The sequence below is a fragment of the Lutjanus erythropterus genome, chromosome 18, assembly GCF_056507025.1.
Source record: "Lutjanus erythropterus isolate fLutEry1 chromosome 18, fLutEry1.hap2, whole genome shotgun sequence".
Classification (NCBI taxonomy): Eukaryota; Metazoa; Chordata; class Actinopteri; order Lutjaniformes; family Lutjanidae; genus Lutjanus; species Lutjanus erythropterus.
Window position 1 is genome coordinate 32178130 of NC_139334.1, and position 21665 is coordinate 32199794.

Genomic DNA, 21665 nt, shown 5'->3' on the forward strand with positions numbered 1-21665 from the left:
TCAAACCCAATGTGTTTCCAGGGAAACAGAGATGACACAAGGAAAAGGTTTCTCTTCTGAGAGCAAACTGCCCCACAACACATTCTGATTACATTGTACAGTTGTTTTGTTACATATGTTCACGTCCCGCATGTCTGGATGACGAAAGGAAATGATCAATAAGAGTAGTGCTGCAGAGCACACAGGAGTGATGTTCAACCACTTGCATAATCTTTAAGCACTTTAAGTTCAGATCCCATCACTACAGCATGTGGCCCCGGCAGACAGAGCACAGCTTTGGCAGTAAGAGGTGTATTTTTCCAGTTGATGAGAAAAGTGTGACAGACGCAGCAGAGAGACAGAGATATTTTCAACATGATGAAACTATTCATGAAGTCAGTCTAACATTTGATCATGTAGTCAGTTATAGTTGACTTATGGATGTAAACTTGAGACCATAAGACCCTTGATCACATGACCTATAAAGAACCACATTTTAAGCATGCATCCTCATGCATGTATCAATAGTCAGGTTTCCATCCAAATGTCTCAAAATTTTGGAGCGAATTTAGTGAAAATGCGCAAAAAGAAAATGCGACTTTATGCCCGTTTCCATTTGTTATTATTTTGTGATTATTGAGAGGAGAGTGCGCCATGAGATGACGTCATCAGAGAGCGTCTCTCTGCCACAAAACAAACAACACACTCGGCTGACAGTCAACAACTGATCATTGACAGATTCCTGATCGACTTTATTAACTTTATTTTTATTAACTTTTATTTTATTAACTCCAGAAATCTTTCAGTTTCTTCATCCCCCCAAACATATCTTACTTTATCGTCCGCCGCCTTTTTTTGTGACCACAACATATACGTGTGACGTGATATCCGGTCCAGTCATCGTTTATCCGCAAAACCTGTTTCCATAGCAAAAAGTCGACTTTCCTTTTATCGATACGCAGACAAAATCCACCCCCTCCAAGCGTAAAAACCTTTTTTTCGAATTTCTAGCTTTCCATTAATGTTTATTTTCGCTATTTTTGAAAATTCAAATAAGAATAGGTGGATGGAAACCCTATTAATGGTACATTCCACTACTTAAACAAAAAGCAGCAGCCATGGGTTCCACTCCCACCTGCAGCCCTTTACTGTGTCATCCCCTACTCTCTTTCCCCCTTTCCTGTCACACCTTCAGCTGTCCTAAAACAAAGGCATCAAGGGCCTGATCTTTAAAAAACACAAACAGCACTACACCTCTACTATTATATATTTAAAATGTCATATTAATTAACATGTCCCATAGTTGTTGTTTTTTTCTTAACCTTTATTTATTCAGGGTAGGTACACTGAGAGCAATGTTCTCTTTTGCAGGAATGCAGTGATCACATTCACACCTGGAGGCTGCCCAGGGATTGAACCGGCGACTTTCCAGTCACAAACTCGCTTCTCTAACCTTTAGGACACCGCTGCCCAGTAATACTTAGAAGACTGAGTCACACTCAGTAACACTGGACTCTCAGCCAGACACCTCAGAGGTTTGAGACAGCTCAGGGGTCTTTGAGAGACCATTTATAAACACAACACTGCTATAATAATGTCAAACACAACAATGCTGGACTGTTCTGTGCTCTAACCAGATGGTTACTTACTCAGTTTCAATGATTAATTTCTCGATTAATCAATTAATAGTTGTTTATTTTAAAATGTCAGAAAATGTTGATCAGTATTTCCCAAAGCCCAAGACGACATTTTCAAACGTCTTGTTTTACTCACAAGCCGAAGACACTTATTTTTATTACTAAAAATAATTAATTATCAAAGTACCTGACGATGAATTTAATGATCGATTAATCATCGCAGCCCTAGATCTCATATGACATGAGAGCAACATTTGGTGGCAGTAATGCACCTCAGAGTTGGTTTACCACATGCTGAGAGGACGACAAGAAAACATGGAGGGGGACAGTGAAACTGTAATTACAGAGCATGACTCAGTCTTGTGTTGTCTCATGCGAGCCAGTTGTTTTTGTTTGTATGGAAGTTTCAAGTAGGGGAAAATAATCAAATGTGATGACATATGGTACGTTTATTTTAATTTCCTTTGTCATTAAATTTACTGCATCATTAATGTGATATAAAATTACATATACTGTGAAAGATGATTTTGGTTACCAATGCTGAAGAATGTGGACACAGCACAAGAGATTCACTGTTCCAGTCACAAAACAATAATAGTTCATGAAGAGAGGTCTGATGGAAAACCTGCAGAAACCAGCGAACCTGTGTCCAGTTGCACCACCAAAAGCAAACAGCCCCACTGTAGCACAGTAGACTGTTGAGGTGGAAGGGCTAGTCTTAACAACAACATCATGTATGTCTATCAAATCCTGCACACGATGGTGTGAACGAGACTAATACGGCAGACCTCAACATCGATAATCATGCAACATTCAATGTGTGCACAGATCTTTTAAATTCAATGTTTTTCTGACAGCTGCACTGGATTGCTGTGTTGTGTGAGACGCTGCTCTGATGTCTAAGTTGTGTTACAGCACAGATATGACTGCTTGGAAGTGATATACAAGAAGAAGCACGCTTGTTCAGTAATCAACCACCAAAATATCCAGCACAGCCACTGATATACATATCTGCGACCATGACATTCACCACAGTTTCAAGAGTTTCTGCATGGTCACAAAGCAAACAAAACTATGATGCTGAGCTGTCCAAATGGGGACTATAGCTGCAAGGAAAAATTCAGAAGAGGTTTCTGTAAATTCTTGTCTGAGCCAGGACGACGAGTGAACCTGGCTGCTGCCCAACTCAGCCAGCATCTGAGTGCCATGTGTGGACCTCTCCTCTCATTCTCTCCCTCTCCAGTCAGGGGAGCCGTTTGGCTATGTGACACATGCCCAAGTGGGTTTGCCAAGGACTCTCGGGCGTGCGTGAGTCATCCTTAGTTAAACAAGAACATGGCTGGCTCCTCCTCGCTTGGTTGGAGGAACAGTGAACCAGGACCTCCAAACATGGCTGCGACGGTTCTCTGCAAAACACATCCTGTGTGAAAAGGATTTGTTTCTTGTCAGTGCCGGTGCAGAGCCAGAACCTATCAACATCCGACAGAGCCAGAAGGATTTAGCTGTGGATCATTAGAAAAATAAAATATGAAAATGAATAAAGGGAGAACGGATTTTTCTGCAGGCACAAAAGCGAGAGCTGCTCGTTTTTAGCTGGAGAATAGAGAAACAGTTTTGGGTTGCATCATGCACGTCCTCTCTAATCTCAAACATACACACAATACAGGATATTATTAAGATTATCATGCCAGATTATGTGATCTCATGGAAGCAGATGTAAATATATGGAGACTGATGTGGCGTAACAACTTGCTGCTTTGCAGTGAGAAGAAAACTAAAGCAGGCTGAATGTGTCTAAATGAGAAAACACTGTCAACATGGGCTGTCTGTCCTTCAGGGAGGACTGGAAGTGACATTTTTGCTGTCTGTGTATTCCAGGCGTCTGCAACCTTTGTTATCACAAGGACAAAAAGAGAAAAAAATCTGTCTGGAGCCACAACTATTACATTTTGTTTTCTCTGAGACTTGCCATTTTTTAGATTTGGCAGCCATAGATAGTGTAGGGAGGCCTGGGCATGAGGTTGGATCGGTGTATAGGTTACACATTTTTATTACTGAAAAAGAAAATGTTACAAAATGTTCCAAAAAAATAACTTCAGGTCAGGATGTTAAAGACTGGACCTGTACACCCTTCATATAACCAGCTAATCTGGGATGAAGATCTGAACTGACCAAGGTCCCCGACCAGATTTATCTTTCTCAGAATCGAAGGTAAATCAGGACAAAACTCCCACATCTGAGTTTGGCATAACAGAAGGTTGACAACAAAAAGAGACAATCAAGCTCCTGTCACTGTCATCCCGGGCCTTCTTCCCTAATCCTGACTATCATGACAGTGGATTAGGTTCATAATTTTCACTTACTTGATTATTACTTAGCTGATGACACTCACAGCTCTTACATGAACAACAGCCCATTATTTATCTTACATTAAGTGATACAGACTATAACAGGTCATTTTGAATGCAAATGCACTGGAATGCTGACATTAGTGAATTCTCATTTTTTGCTTCACAGAAAAAGAAAATCAGACTATAAAAGAGCATCACAACATAGAATATTATTTTTTTTTTTACAAGAGTCACAGTGTGCATGTGCTCACTTGTTGCTCCATGAGCAACAGTACACCATCAGACTGCCTGTACACATATTTCTACCTTCAAAATTTAATCACTGTTTATTACTGATATGACTAGTAAAATAAGGTCCAGATCTCACATATATTAAAGAACTTATTTAGAAGAACTGTAAAGGAGTGTTCCTCCAGATTCACCAGCTGCCCAGCATTGGATGGGCGCAGGAAGGGGCCAGTAGGGTTCCTTTCAACAACTATCTTGGACCCAATCGCCCTGTGCAAATGAGCAAAGCTTTGGGGATTTCTGGCTTTGCATTCCATAATGCTGCAGAGACTGAGCGCCTCACAAAGCCTGACTGCAGCAAATTCCACACAATGGAACTCCACTTTCCCTCCCTGACTCACCAGCGCTGTCACCCAGTCGGACCAGGCCACAGCGAGCAGGGTGAGACGTGAAGACGGGGAGAGCAGAATCCAGCAGGTAGTTCTCCAAGCAGAGCTCAAAGGAGGGAGAACACAGAAACGTGTCTCATCACAGACGTTACCGGGCAGAACAATGTTGTGCAATCAGTCCTCTGGACACTCATCACGACTCACACAGCTGCTCAACTTAAAGACGCTGAAAACATCTGTATGCAGCCTGGAAATAGTTGTTTTACGTTAATCAATTAATCAGTTAATGTATATCAATGCTTGGTGCACTAATTCATCTACAAATAAAGCATATTTTGTCAGAGTGTACTTGTGAGCCTTTTTGGTGAGGTTACTTGGAACACTCAGTTCCAGTTTTGTTCCGTCCGTCTGGAGCAAGATGCCTTTGATTAAAATTAATTATATCAAATATATATATATATTACAACTCTCTTCTCGTCTTATTTTCACTTGCTCCTGCAAAAGACAGCCTGCAAAATCCTGGAGGGACTGACTAGTGCACCAACAGATTCACAACTAACCGACTATATAGTTTGGCTCCAGTGGCACAATGTAGAGACTATTTGTGTGTGTGTTACGTCACATAATGCAACACTTAAATTGCCATCAAAATGAAACAAAATATATATTTGGAAAGCATAACAGCCAAGACGTCCTTATAGGGAATACAGGGAAACTGACTTATGGAATAAAAATCCTTGACAAGCTTTGATACATCATGTCATACAAAGATGAAAGTCTTGTCATGTTGTATATTTTCTTGAGCTGCTTAAGGTAATACCAGTAAAACAAGCAGTTTATATTTGATGATGGCAAAATAGCACTACAACTGCAGCAAATCCCTGAGAAGATATGCAGCAGTGTCATTACAGAGAGGAAACGTAATTTACTGTCATGCCTCAAACAGAAAGTCCTTAGAGAAAACAGCTGAAAAACAAATGTAGGCCTGAGAAAAAAAAAAAAAAAGCTGATGTTTCTTGGTCCAAGTGTCATGTAGAAAAGCTCTTGGCACACGGCCCATGTGCAGTAGTACTTCTGAGCCAAGACTTTTTATTCTCTACTGCAGTGGTCCAGGGGAAACAGAGAGGGAGACACTCACATTCAGTGTTTGAAACTACTCGAAAATCAAATCTGGACCAGGGATAGATGGTAATGAGGGCCACCAAGCCCCTAAACTTGGTGGCCAAAGTCCATTTCTGATCTCAACTTATGTAAAAATAATAAAGAAAAGGCAAATTATCGCAACTTAACAGCCTTCTTTAACCATGATGTCCACTTTTCCTATGAATTGTGTGAAGTGGTGTTTCTTGACGGCATTGTTGATGAAAAAAACGAGTACGACTTCTCAGATACTTGAGGAAACTGGCAGCACACGTCGCAGTACATTACGTCCTCAGACGTGTCACAAACTAGACACCTAAACTGCTGCTTCCGTTCGCTGCTAAATTTTGATTTTGGTTTGATTCGTTTATGGTCAGTCTGTGTTTCTGGTTCTTCTGTAACAATCGTAGTTTGAGTAGGCACAGCAAAATGCATAATTCAGTTGACCCAATGTGTCAGTAGCTAGCCGGTGATCAGCACTGTTCACTGTGTAGAATTAAAAGACCAAAGGAATCAGGATGTCAGTCGTTCTGTGATGTGTTGATGAAGGATTTAGGAAAACATGGATCAACATCAACATTTTCTGACATGAATTAATAATGACAATAACTGTCAAATTAAAGCCTCGAAAAATACATACATACATGCACATCTTTGGGCTGCAGATTAAACAATACAGATAATTGATTAATCAAGAAAAATAATCAACAGAATCATCAATTCTGAAAATAAGTGTTGGTAGCAGCCTTAGACCTGTATATTTATATTTTTACAGGTATGAACATATTGCACTCAGGAGTTCCGTAGTTTATATAAAATAAGAAGGGAATATGTTTACTGCTATAGAATAAATACAAAAATCCAACAGATGTAACAATCACTGCGTTCCCATGGACAATAATTTATAACTTTTATTCCAAATTTGATAATAGTCATGTAAACAGCATTATCCATTTGGATATTCCTAATCAAACCATATTCTGATTGTAGTATTTTCCAAATAAGACATGTGGAACATGTCAATATTATTCTGGGTTTCAGGAGCAATCTTTGGACATGTATTCAGCTCACTGAGAATATGCGTCTGAAGTTTTTGCTGCAGTTTGCATCACACGTTTTCAGTGAGCTCTGTGCAAATGAAAGAGGGAGACTGTGTTGGTTAGTTGAATATGCAAGGCTGCATGTAAACATGTATATTAATGGAAGTTTGTCTTTTTTTGGAACAAAGGTGAAAATCTGAATGTTTTGCACGCTTAAACATAGTCAGTGATCGACAACACGTCTCCCCGCACTCTGCTCTACTGGTGTAAGGTTGAGGCTGGAAAAAACCCTGATGGTGTCTAGTGCAACAACTGATGATTATTTTCATAGTTGTTTGTTTAAAAAGTCAAAAAAAAAAAAAAGGTGAAAAATGTTGATCAGTGTTTCCCAAAGCCCAGGGTGACATCAATAAATGTCTTGTTTTACTAACAACCCAAAGATTTTCAATTTACTGTCAGAGAGGAGGAAACCTCACATTTCAGAAGCTGGAAGCAGAATTTTTTTACTTTTTTCCCTTAAACAATGACTCAAACTGATTTCTTGTTTATCAAAATAGTTGGCAATTTAATAATCAATAGTATATGATTAATCAATTAATCACTGGCACTCTAATGGTGTCACTAATACATCTGTGTTATAAATTGATCTCAGAAGGATGGATACAAATAAATTCAGGATTGTGCTGATTAGAAAAGACACTGTAGCTGCAAAAATATACCAATAAAAATAAATGCATTTAATCGACAAGGTGGAGTATATTTACATGTTTAACAGATACTGGTGTTTAACTACTTTTGACAAAAGTACTTTACTTTTCCATCAGGTTACACTACAGGCTTAGGCCTACACGGTGGATCATCTCACATGCTTATGATATTATTATTTTAAATTCCTAGAATGGCAGGCTGCCAAGTGGAAGGAGGAATGCAGTGCCTATACAGCACATAGCTGCAGGTCAAGTGTCTGTACAGCAAAAACATTCTCCACCTACTATTACTTAATCCTGAAAAGCTGTCAGGATCTAGAGGAAGAACTTGAACTCTTTGGACCTTATTGTCTACATTATCACTTACAAGCTAACCAGAAGAGAGAAATACACGTAAAAACGGAATCTCTACGCTGCACAGTCCTCTGCTCCTCAGTTAGAAGACATGTTTGCAGCCCACTCAGACTACCATGTTTATGAGGCTTAATTTGATCAGCCACAGCAAGCCGACAGCAAACTGCCAAGGACACAAGTCTTCCTCACATTGAGACATTCCTCTCAGTAGTGGCCTGGTGAGCTCAGTGCAAAGGAGGTTTCCCCACTGCAGATGACCGGCGATGTGTTGAACATTTTATACGGTGGCAGAATGCGGGAAGGCCGGGTAGGAACTGCATTCATGTCTTGACATGTAAGCCAAACATAAGGAAAGGAAGGGGGGGGGGCAAGCGACAAGTGGCTGCAGCTTCAAAGCTCAGCGGCATGAAAGCTTCTGGGAAACCACAACATGCTCTCCTGCTCTGATCAGCCCTCGAACAGATTTAGACACATCCTACACGAGACCTAAACAATTCTTTCATTGCCGTTATGAAGGCTGGACTTTCATCTCTGCTTTGAGGGTATCTGGGTAGGGGCGCACCACGGGCTCCCTGCAAGGCTGCGGGTTGACCCCATATGGTAAGAGGACAAGGCTAATTCTGAGTGCGCTCCTGCGGTGCAAGGCTGGCTGAGTTGCCCCTTTGTCCCCCCTGCTTGCAGGCTGAATGAAGCTATTTATAGGCCCATGCATTATGGACTGAAATGCACAACAAGACTGTGGTGGCCAATTAAAGACAAAGGGTGCCACATATCTGGGAGACTGGACCGCTCTGTGTTCTCTCATGACTGTGGTCAGCTACATCAAAAAGGAGACTGTTGAGTTGGGCGACTGCAGCAGCGTCCTCCTGTCCTGACAACCAGGACACATTCACAAGTGCTCGTCAAGTAAAGAAGTATTTCCTTCCTTTCATCTCAGAGGGAAAGTCAAACATGGAGTTTAACCTGTGCAACAAAACTCGGCTGAGTACAACGGCTACATTTACATGCAAACTAGTTTTCCCACTAATATGGCAATATGGTCATGTGGATCTTCTGAAACAGGCCTTATTCTGAATGGAGCATATTCTGATTAAGACATGGGGAACACGCTGGTATTATTCCAGTTTTAGGAGCATTCTTAGGACACGTAAGCAACAAATTCAGATTATGCATCTCAGTTGGGACTTTTACAACAGTTTGTGACACACAACCTCTTGTCCTCTGTGCCGTAAACAAACCAAACAGCTAACAGATTTCAGGACTCTCACATTTGCGGTCTGAGGGGAGAAACACATCTATTTTTAAACATAATCTTTTGGATATACACAAATATAGCAAAGCTGATCTTTTCAAGAAGGTGATTAAATGAATGAACACACTCACACAGCTCCACCACAAGTGGAAAACTTTGAAAGAAATATTACTTTGACAGACAAAAGCGTCAATAATCAGAGTATGCACAGCTGCATGTAAATGGGAATATATGTAAACAGCTTGGTAGGAATATTGTCTTTTTCAGAATAAGGGCCAAACCCAGAATATTGTGTGCATATATACTCATCCAGTGATAGGTTTTCTGCCTATGGAGAGAGAGAAGGCACTTTCAGGAACTGCTCCACTACTGCAGTTTGGTTGCAAGATCCATTATAAAAACCTTGAACAAGGATCTTCGCTGGGAAAAATTAAGCACACATTTCCTCAAAAACATGATAACACACCCAGTGAAGTCTGCAGGACAAGACTGGCGCATAGAAAATCTAACAGGACTGTCTCTCACCTCCAGCCTAACAGTATGCTTTTCATTAGAAGTCATTAAAGCATGTCTCCATGTACTGTAGGAGATGTTAACACTTGCTGTGGTGCCTCATACACTCTCTCTCTCTGTTGAAGAGCCTAACTAACCCTCCACATTGCTTGCGGCTGACTTCACCAGCTGTGTGACCCTAAAAAACCCTTTTCATTAACCTCTACAGCCAACAGCTGAACTCACTGGCAGGTGTCATCACTTTGTGAAAACTTCTTGAGACATTGAAGTAACCTCTGAACTAGAAGAAGACCACCGATTACCACCAGGCTTTGTTTAAACCTCGACTTAAAGCAGCGATTTCAGGTCCAAACGTGTTGTTTTAACGCTGCGATCAAGTAACGGAGCTGCTATCGAGCTTTTAGAGGTTCACCAGAGGCTCCAAATGTGGGGAAAGAATGCACAGGCTGCCTTTAAGCATTCATTGCATTCCCGTCCTGTGCGCCTGCAGGGTTTGGTTCCCGTTAGATTTAAGGGAAAAAAGCTACTTACAGAATGGTAGTCTGAGGAGAAACTGCTGGTACGGTTTCCAGGTTTAGATGCATACATCTCACGGTGGTTCGGAAACACAAACAGCGACTCGGACAGCTGATTACAAACTGTGGTCCGCTGGCGAGCACTAACAAAGCCGCGGCGAGTAGACACGGAGAGAAGAGGTGGCCAGCCCGCAGCGCCATTGCAAGCAGTGAGCCGAGCCGAGCAGAGAGCGCCAGCTGCAGCTACTGCCCCTCTCTCTCCCTCTCTCTCTCTCTCTCTCACACACACACACACACACACAGGGAGAGGGAGGGAGAGAGAGAGACAGACAGAGAAGTGGGGCAGTGTGTTACAATCCAAGACAAGAAGAAGGGAAGTCCAACAGAAAGCTGAGTGGAACAACTGTATGATTGCTGAACTTCATGTCATTCAATGAGGCATCAATTAGAAACACATTTGTCCTCACATATACAGACTAGTCACCGCATTCAGCTTCTAAAAGTCTTTTTGCACGAGCGCATTTCCAAACTCACTACAGCGCCCCCAAATCCTATAATTTGCAATTTGTCATAAGCCCAAAATTTGTTGTAACGCTTTTATTGTATGCTTTTATTGTATGCCTTGGTTAAATTCCAACATGTCCTGGAGCGCATCGCGGGATTTGTGCAGAGTTGCCAGGTCTGTGTGTGACAAAACCAGCCAAGTAGCCACTTAAAACCAGCCCAGGGGCGAATTAATCCAGCGCAAAACCCAGCCAGATGCCAGGACTCAAAACATGCCCATACAAAACCATATATCCTGTACCATACAGGAGTCCAACAGCGGTGCTATCATTGTAACTCATTGTAACATGTCTTATAATATCTACAAAATGACACCATGAATCAGGGGCGGATCTAGAGGGGTGGCATGGGGGCAGTTGCCACCCCTAAAAGATACCTTGACACCCCAGCTGCCACCAGTTTTGGACTGTTCTTGTTCAGAAAAAAAAATAAAAATAAAAATAAATATACTATAATATAATATAATTTACCAAGACTGAAATTCTAAAGTCTGAGTACAAGTGAATGCAGCAAGAGATGACACTCAAACATATCATTTAATGACCTATTCTGGCCAGGTGATGGGCTTCTGTTCAATGAAAAACAGACATATGTGGAAAAATCTTTCAAGATATGAAAACAAAACAATTTATTGCTTTATACTGCCACCTTTAGATTCTTCTATTCAATGGCTTGCTCAAGTGCCACAATAATATCTTCATTTGGGGGCTTTTCCATGCAACTCTTGACATATGTCATTGTTTGCAATTAAAATTGCATTAATTGCATTATTATTTGCCACCTCTTAAAGTCTCCATGCCACCCTGTTGCCACCCCATGAATCTTTCTCTAGATCCACCTTTGCCATAAATGTTAAGTGCGCCAGGATTAAAAGCAATTTTCCCCAAACAGTTCTTTCATCTAGGTCCTAAAACGGCCTTGTGTAAGTACATAAAGAATATAATCATGAATAAGATACAGCTGTAAACACAAACTAACCTGTTGCTTTGTCCTTTCAGTTTCTCTTCTATTTCTCCCTCCAAACTTCTTCCCTCTCAGCCTGAACAACATAAATGTAGTGTTTTTACTTCATAAACATTTACTGTAGTTAATGCTATACTTTACTGCAACTCAGATACCTTATCTTACTTCACTATACTTTAATCATACACAGTACATACATGTGTGTGTGCTGCTTATCTGACATGGAGTCAGTTTGACAGGATTTGGGTATAAACATGTAATTTAATTCAAAATATGGATCCTTATTCATAGATATTACTCATGTAATTTGCATACAAAACAGGTCAGATCAACCCGCGGTCAGAAAAAGTCTACCTGCGCCAACACTTCAAAAGTAGGCCAATTCCACGCAAAACTGCGGACCTGGCAATCCTGGATTTGGTTCGATGTAGGCCAAATCTTTTTAAACGTACTTTACTACTATTCCACTATTATATTAATTTACCTAGCTGGTGCTTTTATCCAAAGCCACTTACAATAAATGCATTCAACCATGAGAATAAACTTTTTTTCTTTTCTTTTTTAATTTAGGGGGCCAGTGTTCAGTCAGAACAGGTGAGTTTTCAGCCTGCAAGATGTTCTTCTATCTTGATGTCTATGGGAGGCGCCTTACATCAAACCACATGTCTGAAGTCATTATAGAGGAATAGACTGTAGCCATTTTGAACAGTGCTTCTAATGATACTAAGAAAGGTTCCATTCCATTCAGGTCAATCAGAGTCAGGGTGCTGCTATTATGTACACTGGATCACTGGAAAAGCTCTGTTACAGTTAATGGAACAGGGCCTTAATTAATGAATTTATTAAACCGTTCTTTACCTGCTGTTTCATATCAATGTGGCTGCCAGTGTCTATTGGTGTACCTAAATACACTGCAGCCCTTATTAATATAATGAATTAGATACAACTATGGTTGTTTTGTCATTTTGAAACTGCTGCTTTGAAAAAGGCGAGTAGTGTACCTTTAAATATGACCAAAAATTAAGGAATGCAAATAAAGCTCACATTTTCAGTTGGTTGAGGACCCCTGGTGGCGGCTGAAGGGTCCGCTTGTCTCTTTTAGTTCCCAGCAAACAAGCCTGCACTGGCCCACTTAGGGCTGGCCTGAGGGCCCCCAGCCGGCTGCCTGCACAAGGCCCCGGAGAATTTGCTCATTGGCAAAACACTGGCCCCTCACTGCTGGCCCTGCCCACTGTTGACCCTCACCGGGACCAGGCAGGCCCTGCACTGATTTTGTAGTCTGTATGGGCCCACTTAGGGCAGGACTTAAGGCCCCAAGCATTTAGCAGCAGCAGAATTTAAGAAGAAGAAGAAGACATACTTTATTAATCCCCAAGGGGAAATTACATTCTTTTCACTCTGTTGTAATTTTTGTACATACATGCCTTCAAACAACACTTGGAGGGTGACTTGATGAACCAGGACCAAAATACACACACATGCACAAACAGGACCTATAGACATGCATTTTGCACACATACATATAGTCAGCGCGCCCTGAACAGTTCGGGGTTTGGTGCCTTGTTCAAGGGCACTTCAGCAGTGAACTGGCACCTCTCCAGCTACCAGTCCACACTCCATACTTCCGTCCGAGTCAGACCTGAACTGGTGACCCTTTGGTTCCCAAGCCAAGTCCTTACAGACTGTTACAAACTACTTTTCTCTGACAAGCTGCAAACTGAGGCCAGATGAAGAAAAAATATATAAATAACTGGCTATGGATGAGATAACTCTAGGCTACCTAGCAAATGATCAAATTTAGGCTAGACAAAAATGGGTGAGACGGTCACGGCCTTAAACAGGTGCTGACAACCCAAAACCTGCATGGGCCCAGAGGTAGAAAAGCTGTTGTGGGCCCGAAAGGGTTGACGTACACTGGGCCCGTGTGGGTTTTCTGTGGGCAGTTTGTTAGTGTGGGCTGCCCAGTGGAAGCCCACAGGGAGCCCAGGGAAAGGTTCTGCTGTGGGCCTCACTTGGGCCAGCCCACACTGGGCCCGTTTAGGTTTGGTGTGGGTTGGTCCTAGCTCACAGTGCCGACAAAAACCCTGCGTGGGGCCTGCAGGGGCCGGTTTGCTGGGTTTGGTCCCAAAAACAGGCTAACAGTTAACCTGAATGATACATGAGTATTAGCTCGTCTATATTAACACGGTGTCTGGCCTAAATTCTATTAAAAACGGAAACATTTAAAAGTTTTCTCACCATTTTCTTGACAAACAGTGAAATAATTTTGAGTTCTAACAGCGGGCTGATTGAAATTTGATTAATCAGATGTGCATGAATTTTGTCCAACTGAAGCACCAATCAGAAGCCAGAGGAAACCGTGCACGTCCATGTTCCATATTTACATGCTCTCCCAGTACTGGGTCAGCTTAACTTTTTTTTCACAGCAGCCATACTGAACAAAATGAATTCAGGTTTCGTTCCATTCAGTGTAGCAGAGCGTCTCCAAAGAGCCAGTATGCACAGTAGCAACATCTTGACCTGAAGGCAACTCTTATTTAGCTAGCATCATTGGCGTTTACTCTACTATTAGTCCCAAAAAGTCAACAAGATTTACATCATCTCATATTTTCCCTCTCAGCTCAGTCAGCTCTCACCTACAGCATTATTACTGCACACCACGGCGTTCTTTTGTTAATAGTTTGGGTTTGCTGACATCTGCTGTTAAATGTAGAAATCACACTGCTTATCAATACATCTTATGGAAGGTAAAGGCCACTAAGATGGGCCTGTATATTCTTTATTTGATGTGTTATCGCACAAAAAGGTGATACAATGCAATGTCAGTATTTTAAATGCACCTTTGAAATGTGCTCTGTAAATACCATCATCAGATAAATGTGGTTTTCCTGTGAAATAATATAAGAGTATTAGTTTAATTGAAAAAGTGGTCATAGCTGACCTACAGAATAAAGCTCCATGGCTGTCCTGCTCATATTAGACATGTCAATAAATGTCAGTCTCTGTTATTTACAACCTATAAGTAGTCTGGCAGTTTATTTCCAGTTCCAGCCTCCAACCTGCTGTTTTGTGTGGCTGAGAGAGCTGGTTGTGTCTGCAGTTGCCGACTCGCTGCTGTGTCATTGTTAGCATTTCCACTGCTAACAATGATGTCCCCGTGCTGTTGTTAGCATTTCCACAGCCTGATGGAGTGGAGGCTCCTATTAACAGTGGAAGCATTGTTTCATTACAATCTACAGGCTGTGGTATTTTATTTACTGTGTCACAGTGTATTTATCAGTGTGCACTGGTGCGTTTTCTTCTCACATAGGCCGCCTTTGCTCTCCGTCCACTCTAATCACTTCTAGTGTAGAAAGTTAATGGAAATCTAAAACTTTGGGTACCACTGATTCGTCCTTGTTGGTCAATTTCACAGCCTAGTTGTAGTCAGTAGCTGTTTTATTTGTTAAAGTGTCTCAGAGTTCTCTTAATGCTAATCAGAATACACATTTTTAAACCATAATTCTTGTTTTGCTTTGATTCAGAAGGGCTACAGAGTGGACATGTTACGGTTGAGACATATCTGATTGAATTTGTCAAAAAATTAGAAAGTTTCCCAGTGCTTGTGCAGGTTTCCCAGCTTTTTTAAACCAGGAAGTGAGACGTTTGATGTGAGTGAGATGCTTGTAAAACTGGAGTTGATGGAAATGTGGGACACAACTTTAATGGGCCAACATTTTCATTAAAAAAAAAAGAATCAAAGCAGATTTTTATAGCTAAGTTAAAACACTTGTTATCAGTAAGTATATTGTTAGTTTTAGATTTTGAAGGCTTTGATCACATTCTAAAATTGGCTGAAGTTGTGAATTCTTGTCTGGGACAAGGCTGTTTTCTGGCACAGAGCAAGTTTAGAAATTAAAAAACTCAAGCAAGCCATCTTGAAATTTGATCATGACATTTCTTAAAGTCAGAGCTTTGATAATGATCCCTTTAGATTCGTTACGATGTTTAAAATTACAGCATTCTGGTCACTAAGTGGTTAAGGTGAATACCTTTGGTCCAGTTGGGGTCCCTTGCTGCATGTCATACCCCCGTCTCTCTCCTTGTCTCCTGTCGTCCTTCACACTGTCAGGTGTCCAGTTTGCCCTGTAACCTTTCAGAGATACATACCAAGTGCTTAACAAGGTGAAGGAGGAAATAGTTATTATTTTGAGATATTAGGTCAATATTTTGATTAAGTTACTCTCTAATTCTTGGGATGTCCCACTAACCTTATGGTTAAAGGGACACTTGACCCCAAAATCAAAAAATAGATTTTCTCCCTGGCCTGTAGTGGTATGGTATGGTAGGGTATGACATGCAACAACAAAAACTTAATCTCACCTAGGGCACCACAATGGCTAGAGCCAGCGCTGCCACTTGAGAGGTCATGTGTTAATAAGTTTAAACTGGGTGAGATAAAATATTTAGGATTATTTTTTAAAAAAAGTAATCAGAACTAATAAAAAAAAAGCCATGTGATTTAAATTATGTGTGTTCCTCAGTTATGTGACCTAGTTTAACAGGTACTGTATGCACCGTATTTAATGACCTGTCACATTAACACTGGATCGTATCTTATATCTTGTCATTCGTATGATTAGTCTTTTGTGTTGATCAGAGTTGTGATTAATGATTTTTGAAGTTTGGGAATGGCCGCCCTTACTTTACAGAAAGAGCGATACTCAAACACCAGAGCAGTGCATCAAGATGAGGTATGCACTGGGATGAGACAGAGAAGGACAGATCGATATGGAACAGGGCCCTGTAGCCTTGTTTAATTGCTCCAGTGTGAAGTGGATTACTTTGGCTAAATAACTAATTGAATTGGCTGCATCTGAATTTTAATTAATAAACTGGTGACACAACGGTGTCTCAATTAAGTGTGTAAAATTGTAGTTTGCTTTCGTTTTCCACTGCTCCCACAAGGATTAACAACTGTTAAAATGATCATTTGAGGATAGCCTGCAAATTAGTGTTTGTTTGTAGCTCTAAGTCACTGGAATGGCTCATCTTTGAGAGCTGTACAGCATGACATGTACCAGAGGTGTGTTGTGCAGTTTGGGTTTGCTGCCATCTGCTGGTGGAGGAGCGTGTCACAGTTTCAGAATGAACACTCATCACTTTAAAATATATTCAGATACAGTTACTGACTACCTGTTAAAAAATGTAGTCAATAATGTAATTCAAGTATCACAATATTAAATTAATGCAACCTGATTACTGTTGTGACTTTGGGATTACCTCTATAAAATATGATGAAACTGTTTACCGTAATATAACATTTTAAGGGCTGATGATGAGGATAATTTTCATCATTGATTAATCAGCTGATTATTTTCTCAATTAATTGATTAGTTGTTTGGTTCAAGAAATATCAGAAAAGGGTGAAAAATACTGATTAAAGCTAAAGAAAATGTCCTCAAATGTCATTTTGTCCACAGTTCAAAGATATTCAGCTTACTATCAGAGGAGTAAAGAAACCAGATGAATGAATATATTATATTATATTATATTATATTATATTCACATATAAGAAGCTGAAATAAGAGAATTTTTTAAACATGATTATTAATCAATTATCAAAACAAAGTAGATTAATTTAATAGTCGATTAATAATAGAGTAATCCTTGCAGCTCAATTTATTTATTGATTGATTGATTTAGGGACCGAAAATAGTGAAATTTCCACACAAGCATTTTTACACTAGAGTCCATGATAATGAATTGACAACTGTGTGTTCACTGTGAATGGTAGTATATCGTTTTTTATTTTAACGTAATCCTAATAATAATCCTCAGTCTTACTAAATGTATCTGTAATCTGATTATGTCTTTTTTTAAATCTGTGATTGTAATGGAATACAGTTACTTTTTTGGTGTCCACATTACATAATCCTGCTACATGTAATCTGTTACTCTGCATGCCGACCGAACACACTAAAGAAAACATGTTACAGGCCTCTGGCAACACATTTTTTCTTTATTCAGAGTAAGATGTGTCAACATCCAGCATGACAAAAATTGTACAAAGTTCACAATTTATAAATGAAATATCACAGCAACTTGTGATCTCACACATTTATAGCAAAATTAAAATGTCAACAAATCCATGCTGTGTAGTACAAAAATAAATCAAACTTCAGTTCCACAGAGAGCACAATAGTTTATACAAAATCCTGTCTTTGTTAATGGTCACTGAAAACCAGTCTCAAAATGAATTGGCTCAAATAAAATAATAAACTCTGATGAATTCACAATAATTTATATGAAAAGTCAGCTTTCTAAATATGTGACAACCTGTTTGTGTTCCCTATAGATAGTCACAGATAACTCTATTCAGATTTGTTATTTATGTACCAACATCAGATGAGCAGCCGGTTTGTGCTTTAAAATCCCGTTTCCCTTTTTACTGATAATGAGAATTAATTCAAAAACTGGTACTAGCTATTACTCTACTGAAGCATTACTATATTGGCAAAAAGCTGCAGACACGATGCTGTGGAAAAAGGCGTATGCAGTCATGGATGATGGGTAGTAGAGTCCTGAAAGAGGACAGTAAAGTACAATAGATGAGATTCAATCAGGTGAACGACAAGCACCTTTTGCATTAGCTCTCGAAAAAGGCAAATTCTGAACATGATCGCTAACAACTAGAACAACAGAACGGAGGGGCGCATACAGTCGGGCGTGACGCCGGGCTGTATGACCCCTCGAAGGTCTCGTTCACCGTTTCTTCTGCTTTTTTTAAAACCTTGAATTGATTGACTATTTAATCCTTTGTACAGTGATTAGATATAAAGTGCTGCTGGGGGATAACTTCATCTTCCTAAAACAGAGCAAAAATGAAAGAACATTGTTAATGTTTTTACACTTGATAATAGCCTACAGTATAACTGCTATGGTTATAATCCTCCTCCTCTCTGATTTCAAGTCCCTGTTCTTCCTCTCTCAGTGGTACTAAATCCACACCTACAGTGGCTCCAAGCAGTTGGTTGCTCCGATCGTGTGCCAAAGAGGTCACCTGGAAAATTGCACGCCGCCGTACGTAAGGATAATATCTTCAAGGACAAGTGCAAATAGTCTACTGGCACATAAGTGGGGACAGTGACCCTGTAAGTCCCGCTGTCATACTCTATAAATACTCTTTACAAAACCCTCTGAAACCCTCCTTTTAGGCTCTCGGGTACTGCTTTTTAGTTTCTGTAAGAACATCAAAACATGGAAACGAAGGTGTCCCTGTGCAAAATCGTACAGAAAAAAAGTGGAACTCATATACTTTCGCTTCTAAAACTCAATGTCCAGGTTCCCTCCTCTTTTTTAAAAAGACTTTTTGTATTAAAAGATTTGTATAAAAATCAATATTTTACATAGGCTATATTAAAAAGATTCATGTTACCCCGCTATGCTTATAAACAAGAAATTGCATATACCCAACCTTTTTTTTTTCCTTTGCAGATTGCATCCCGTACCGACTATAAACAAATTATTCACTTATTATATTGCTGAGATGTTTCTTGATCCTAGCAACACAAGTCTCGAAATTGAGCAGATTTGATACTAGAAAGGCTAGAGTGTGGTCTATAGGTCATTGTCTTTACACATCGCTTCTATTGGAGATTAGTTAAGGATGAGCATGTGAACATGCATGCACCGCACAGACGTCTTCCTCTAGGAATTAATTGGCTCTCCTAGATAATGGGATTTCCACCATCGGGTTTCCGTGTAATGATGTTTACAATAGAACTGTTCATACATACATTCATACATACATCAGGTCAGTTTTCCTCTCCGGATTCATTTACAGCACCAATTAAAAATGCCCCCACCTACAGCTACACATCTTGATTTTTTTTTTTTTTTTTTTTTTAAATCATCAAAACAAAACACAAACGTTTCTCAAGCATTGTCAGAAAATAAAGCGATCCGCAAACCAGTTCTTGCTCTGGAACAATGTACACGCAAAAAAGAAGAAGGAGAAGAAGAAGAAGAAGAAGAAGAAGAAGAAGGAGAAGGAGAAGAACAAGAACAAGAAAAAAACATCTAAAATCATCGAGTCCAAAATCATCCAGTGAGGAGAAAAAGAAGTAGCTTCCTCCTTGCTTGTAGTTTTTTCATTTTTATTTCACTGTCCAGTTTTTTCATCTAAAATGCTTTGTTTGTCAAGCAATAAAAAGAACTCGCGTTCCATTATCATTAGCTTACTGTTCAGAAATATACACTAAAAATGTGCATACATGAGCAGCTAGAAACATTACATGACACTATGTCAGCTCATATGAAAACGTACAAAATGTGAATGTCCTCAAAAACTATTTTGCCGTTTGACTCTTTTATGTTCTTCCTCAAAGCAAGGCCTAAAAAGAAAAGAACCAAAGAAAGAAATTATCTCGAGGTCTTCCTAAGCATAATACCTCTTTTTTTCAGAGAACAGAATTGAGAATATATAACACTATAGAAGTTACTGCACCGAACCGAGGAGATCAAACCATCACCGCCTGTTTGTATGTGGATTTGATACACCACCCACACCTGCCGGGGGAACAAAAATCCCCCTCTGCTCAATAGTTACACTTGGATCCCTTGAACAGCTTGCTTGATGTTTTCCAACAGGGCTTTGTTCTCCGGGCTCTGGTACTGGTCTTGGTTTGTGTACATATCTGTTAGGGTGGTCACGTAGGCGTCAAAGTTCTGCTCGCTGATTGGCTCCTGCAGGACCAAAACACACAACATGGAGGCTGTTACAACAGACGTGAGGGGGGGATTTAATATGTCCTAAAATCACCCCCTCAAATATGTAAACTTTTAAGAAGAAATATGTGTAAATAAATCTCGTTTTGTGTATGTTTCTGAGTTGTATCGACAAAAACATGAAGACATGACTTGCTGTTAGTGCTGCTTTGTCTGCCACACAACGTCACCAGGTCTCAACACACCGAATGTGGGACAAAGAGTATGTTTGTGTGGGACAATTAAATAAAAAAAATAAATATTTCTATTCTGCACCTTATCTCATAACATCTTTGCCCTCTGGTTGATTCAGGGGGACACGATAGATAAGTTGTTAGTTGTTAAATCTGCATAGCTCGTGACTTTGTGGTGACTTGCATCTTTCCTTGACCCACGTGTGCGCAGTTTGACATCAGACGCAGCCCTGTGACGGCAGCCTTCCTTATGTTTTTCACAGCCACTGGATAAAGGGCGGACTTTAGAAAAAGTGTCCGTCCTGCTGTGGTTTGACATTTGAAAACTAGAGCTGATCAAAATGTGGGACATCCTCTCAATATGTGGGACAAGGGATAAAAATGCTGGGTAGTCCCACCTGAAGTGGGACACTTGATCACCATACTATCACCCAACGTACTGCAGAGCAATTTATAGTTACAAATACAAGAAACTACTTGCTACTACTACCATGCTTCCATCACATTCACATCACAGCAAAACAACTGTGACAAGAAAAAAAGACATGAAGAAAAGACAGTGCATGGAAATAAATAAAGACTGGAACTATTTCAGTTAGCTTTGAAATTTAATCACTCTTGAATATTTGTAATACAACTAAATACCACAGAATTTATAACACTGCAATATATTATTTTAAATTTGTAGTTCTTCTTTCAGAGTGGGGATTATTATCCTCATGAGCAAAGTGTGAATTTTTCATGACTTGACTTTTGGTGAATTAAAAATGGACTGTGCCTCTTCAGGCTGTTCACTGAAGATGGTTTTAGCAGCACACTGTGGCTGGTAATGGTTGGATAAAATAATGAAGAGTGATGGTGAGTGAATGTCAAACACTACTCAGGACGTTAAGGTACAGTTCAGAAGAATGTGTGAGCTCAGACTTACGATACACTGTAGAAAATATATTTAGCACTGAAATATTTTTAATAAACATTCAATGGTAGACTGGTGAGATGATGCAGAGAAGACACTGCTTGACTTTGAGCACAGACTAAGTTTCACAGTGAGGAATCAGTTGCCTTCATCAGATTTATGTTCTTATGACCTT

General features: G+C 40.0%; 2 protein-coding genes across 9 annotated transcripts in view; both read right to left on the reverse strand.

Annotated features, from left to right (window-relative positions):
• Positions 1–10341, reverse strand: part of pxdn (peroxidasin) — an 84118-nt gene extending 73777 nt beyond the window's left edge. For both annotated transcript variants that reach the window (XM_084742239.1, XM_084742238.1), the window contains exon 1: positions 10122–10341. In XM_084742239.1, the coding sequence (XP_084598365.1) occupies positions 10122–10306 (185 nt within the window). In that variant the 5' untranslated portion in view covers positions 10307–10341. The remainder of the gene's footprint in view (positions 1–10121) is intronic.
• Positions 10342–17615: 7274 nt separating this feature from the next.
• Positions 17616–21665, reverse strand: part of myt1lb (myelin transcription factor 1-like, b) — a 142311-nt gene continuing 138261 nt past the window's right edge. For all 7 annotated transcript variants that reach the window (XM_084742300.1, XM_084742299.1, XM_084742302.1 and 4 more), the window contains one exon: positions 17616–20359. In XM_084742300.1, coding sequence (XP_084598426.1) covers positions 20219–20359 — 141 coding nt within the window. In that variant the 3' untranslated portion in view covers positions 17616–20218. The remainder of the gene's footprint in view (positions 20360–21665) is intronic.